The 5,101-nt window shown below is 46.1% G+C and overlaps 1 protein-coding gene across 1 annotated transcript; it reads right to left on the reverse strand.

The window, feature by feature from the left end:
* Positions 1–301: 301 nt before the first annotated feature.
* On the reverse strand, positions 302–4,889 carry T265_04448 (hypothetical protein; the record flags this gene model as incomplete). Its single annotated transcript, XM_009169197.1, has 2 exons — positions 302–861; positions 4,406–4,889. The coding sequence occupies 2 exons, from the start codon at positions 4,715–4,717 to the stop codon at positions 445–447; spliced, it is 729 nt and encodes a 242-aa protein (XP_009167461.1).
* Between the last annotated feature and the right edge of the window lie 212 nt (positions 4,890–5,101).

The raw sequence follows: 5,101 nt of genomic DNA on the forward strand, positions 1-5,101 counted from the left end.
AAGTGCAGGACACGGGGCAAACGAAGGCATGCCCTGATTGGCCAGAATGCCAGCCAATCCGAATCAAGCACCTGTGACTAGACGCCTCTCGCCCCCTCATGGAGATTCTGGCACGACCTAGTGGAACACTGTGACTGCCCTATAAATACAGTTGTAATAATTTTCCTTTGGTGTCCATAAAGGACGGTATGAAACCACCGAGCCTTTTGATATACCATAGTGGGCGGAGCAGGAAGCCAAGGGACCCATACAGAGTTGCACTACCGTCCAGCAAGACGCAACAAAGGCAAAGTGTGAATGTCGGAACTATGCATATATTCGGACAGATAAATGACAATAAAAGAAAGGCAACACGATTGGAAGACAGAACCAGAGTGGGAACAGATTATCTGGATGAGAAATAAAATGCAAGTATCAATTAGAGCCGTGGACAGTGTCAGTCAATCAGTCTACTTTGTTCGACACGGCCGCCGCCAACTCGAAATAGCGACGAAATCGATGGCGTAGTAGGATGACGAAATTTCGCATATCCGACGTCAAATTCAAATGATTGACCAAGCGTTCGAAATCAGGCACGGGCGGATTGCACTTGACAGGCTCGTATCGACCGATTTTGTTGTAACGTAACTGGCACGAACACACAATATCCGGAGCAGCTGGTCCGGAACAGCCATAGAACAACAGCTGAAGGGAATTGGACGTGGTACGTTGGAGACGCATGCCAAACACTCGCTCGAGTTGTCCCACCGTCTCGCTAAGATGTGTCAAATTGGACGAGAGATATTCGTCGGAAAATGTATCAGTCTCTTTCGGGGTCGCGTTCAGTTCTTGTTTTTTGTCCAGCTCCCGTTTGCGTCCCTCCTGTGTGTGTGCGTGAGTGGAAGAAAAGGAAAAAGAAAGCGGTGGGAAAAACAATTTCAGAGTTATGCGATGTGGTCTCACACAAGCACATAGTGTTGTTTTGTGGAACCATTAATCATGAGCAGCTGAAATGCTCTCAAAACGGTGTGGAGCCTCAAGGCTGGAGGAATTCGGGCTCTTCCTGAGAACATTCTTTCGTAGGAGATCAGTCTTCTCAGCTGCATATCCATACAAAAAGAGTCGAATAATTCATTACTTTCTAATTAAGTAGTTATATGCTTTCTAAGCAACGCACACCGTCATGCGGCACAGGAGTTGAATAGGCTGGCTCCTTAAGAACCTCCTGCAACCTGTCTGGAAGTCAAGACTTTTCTTTACAGTGAAGAGAATACTTATGGGATCAAACAAAAGCACCCCACCGTAAAAAATACTCTAAACCGGGTGTGACCTACTTCATCAGGGCAAAATCTAAAACATAAATCTATCTAGGTCTTTTAAACTGACGTTTACCGATCGTGTTCTAGAACTTTCGCATGGAAGTGCATCTGGAAAATCAAACGAGCGTGAAAACTTGTGGCACTGACTGCCGCCCTCTCTCGACGATTCTACGGACTCAATAGGATCATCTGCAAGCCACAGTGCGATAAAAAATGATAATATAATGGTGAATGAATCGAATTGTTCAGCTGCAGCACCCTTCCGGTGCCTAGCTGCCATGCCATCCAAAGGAAACAAGAGAGCTGGGATACTGCCAAGTTGCCCAAGCCTAGATAAGAGCAGTCAAGATGCAGACATCGGTTTCAAACTAGGGACCCTCCGGTCAGTAAGTTCGCACCTTGACCACTGAGTCACTGCCGATGTCGTTNATATATATGTTTTGGTGGGCGCCTTTCAACACCAAAAGATTGTCCTCGGTGAAACTGAAAGTAGATTTACCTAGAAACGCTACACGGTTGGTTTCAGCATCTGTGATGCGTCAGCCTACTGCACTCGAAATGGTACACCGGACTTTCATAGCAAACGTTTCACGATGATCTATTCAACTATCCACACTTGCAAACACGAATTTAGTTTCGATAGAAACTTCAACTGAATTTCTCGTTTGTGACGGTCCGCTTCAACTGAATGTGCTGCAAAGGGCCACCTCATGTTTCACTCGCTACGATATTCCAGATGTTGCAACACGTTGCTGTTTAGATGAATTGTACGAAATTCGAGAAGTACACTCATATATATTTAAATTTGTTGAATTTCGTACAAACAAGGTTGACGGGAACTGGGAGAACGCACCTGCCTGATGAGCCCCAAGAAGGGGGAAACCGGTAGTGGGCTGGCCGAGCGTTTTCAACAACCTTGTGGGTATTAGTGAAGTACTCTCATTTGCAAACAAATTTGGTTCTGCGAGAGACTCACCTGGAACCCAGCTGAATCTTTCAGTTTCGATGTTTCCAGACAACTGACTGTGCTACACTAGGCCGCCTCGTATTTTAATCGGCACGATATTCGAGATATCGCGATAAAGATATCTTTCTAGTGCAGTACTACTCATAAGGTTGCTGAAAACTCCTCGACGGCCCACTATCAGGTGCCTGGAAGTATCGAAACCGAGAGATTCAGCTGGGTTCCAGTTGAGTCCCTCGCAGAACCAAATTCGTTTGCAAATGAGTGTATTTCGCTAATTTCGTGCAATTTGGTTCTAAGTAGAGCATAAGCTTGACGGAAACTCGAGGTCTGCGCCTATCTGATGAGCCCCGAGAAGGGCGAAACCGGTCGTAGGCTGTCGAGTAGTTTTCAGCAACCTTATGAGTAGTGCTTCATGAATGTTATTCGTGAACATGATCACGAGCAGTAAATCCCCGGTAGCTTAGGATACCCTACCAAACCGAATCATACTGGATAAGCGTGTTGGTTGATATTTCCAAAACTGCAGAGAACTTGCAGAAGTCAAGAAAAAACACCGATCATGAAAATAAGTTAACTAAACAGAGCAACGGTGGAGCCGAGCGAAACCCGATATCATTAGGAAAGGAAAACAGTTCAAGTATGAATCTGTCGTGCAAAAGTTCTCTGACAGCTCAATACTAAAGCCAATACATATCGTTGACAGAGTGAATTCAGGTTTGAAGTGTATACCTGAGACTACGAGTATGAGTCCCCGAGATTTAGTTACCTCCACTCGGCTGTCGTATTGATCGTTTCGAACACAAAGTTTCTGAGCGGAGTTTTTATTGCTCAGGGTTTCGTTACCTCGGGCGAACCTTGTCAGGGGCAAAGTGATTAAAGCCACACAGACAAGAAAACGCGTGCCGATGGATGCCAATATTAAAACAATAATTATTCATTGCGCCACCCTGACAAATCAGGTTAATGTTTGGTTTGTGCGGAGGTTGGGAGAGCCACGTGACTGTGCATGTTTTGTGCTGCTGCTCAGTAGCGGTTGGCTTTGGTTGAACTTCGCCTTGCGGCTAGTTCAGCTGAGAATACAAATGGCTTGACTTGGCTGAAGCGACACGTGTCGTATCTACTCAGCGTCGATCCGGTTTTTGATGTACGTACTTTACCCACGTACTGTACGTTTAATCGTTCATCAAAGACAGAGCTCACATGATCGCTCTGCAGTTGGCTAGAGACGTCGTTCAGCTGTAGAACCCTTCCGGTGACTAGCTCGCATGCCACCCGGAGGAAGCAAGAGCACTGGGATACTGTTAGGTTGCCCAAGCCTAGACAGGGGAAGTCGAGAGACAGAGGTCGGGTTCGAAACACGGACAACCGGTCAGTAAATTCACGCTTTAACCACGGTTACCATTTCGCCAGAGACATTGTAATTTGTGGTTGCAAGAACTGGGTGTTAGGAGACGTAGGAACCTGTAAATATTTGCATTAAGATGGCACTATACCCATCGTCTCTCCCAGCACGTTTGATCTTTCCAGAATGACATTCCTCAAATAGAACAACTGCATGGTTGCACGGTGACTAAAAGTCGGCGCTTCATGTTAAAGGTAACTTCAATTCACGAAACAAAAAAGCCCTGTATGACTGCAACACTACCAATAAGACATGAAAATAAGGTAATCGTTCAGTTGTAGAACCCTTCTGGTGCCTTGCTGGCATGCCACCCGAAGGAAGCACGAGGGCTGGGATAATGCCCAGCCAGGTTGCCTTAATCTAGAGAGGGGAAGTCGAGAGGCAGAAGTCGGGTTCGAAACACGGACCTTCCGGTCAGTAAATTCACGCTCTACCCACTAAGCCATCTCGAATGCCATCGGACTTCGTACTATTCCATAACCGATCGCACTGGTTGCTTTAAATCATCTTCACTGAACCTAAGGTCTGTGAGTGCATTCCCCTGATTCACTCGGTCACAGGATTCATTTGAGGTTTAATCCGTTTCATAATCTTTCCATTTCCCACAAAACTGAGACACTACATGGGATGTGTATGATGAGCGACTGCTTGCAGCTCAGAGCTGGTGGATCGGGGGAGGAATCCCAAAACCCTCATCTGTGTGTGAAAACAGAAAAAAATAACAGAGAATCAACTTACTCGCAAAGTGCTAAGGTGGTTGATTGATGCGCGCAGCTCCTTAATTGTTCGCTTGATCTCCGTCACACGGTCAAGCAAAACATCTAGTTCCCCTTCGTCTTTTGCCATTTGAGAATGCATCAGATTCAAATGCTCTCGCAGATTCTCCTCATCCGCGCTTGCGCTAAGTTTCAGGTCATGAAAATAATCAATATCAGACTGAAGTAGCTGAAGATGAGTAGCTGGATTACGGAACGTAGAACTCCAGTCAGCAGTCGACGAGGAACTCATCATTGAGGATTCGTCCGGTCTAGGGTTGCTGCGGTGTGACATTGCGGCTTAAAGGGAAGAGATCAACGAACAAACCGTCGCAATGTCAGGGACCTCGAAAATGTTCAGAAAACGTGGTCGAAAGTGGTGCTGAAAGTGGTGAGGACAGCACTGAATCAACAAAAACGTCCAGATAGATTACTCCCCCATTTCATGGGAAGGTTAAGAATAAATAGTATTTTTTTCGTTGCTAGAAGTAGCACTGTGATTGTCCCCAAAATAGTTGAGCTTCTGGGAACTCGAAAGCTTTGTCCAAATGGTGTCCTCCAACGGCGTGCCGGCCCCAAACTCAAATCGATCGCATTGCTATCGGTTACCGATGGTATGGATCGATGACTGATTGCAAGTCCTTTTGGGACACATTCGTGGATTCCGAAGTCACTTGCC

Source organism: Opisthorchis viverrini (genome assembly GCF_000715545.1).
Source record: "Opisthorchis viverrini unplaced genomic scaffold opera_v5_76, whole genome shotgun sequence".
Lineage (NCBI taxonomy): Eukaryota > Metazoa > Platyhelminthes > Trematoda > Opisthorchiida > Opisthorchiidae > Opisthorchis > Opisthorchis viverrini.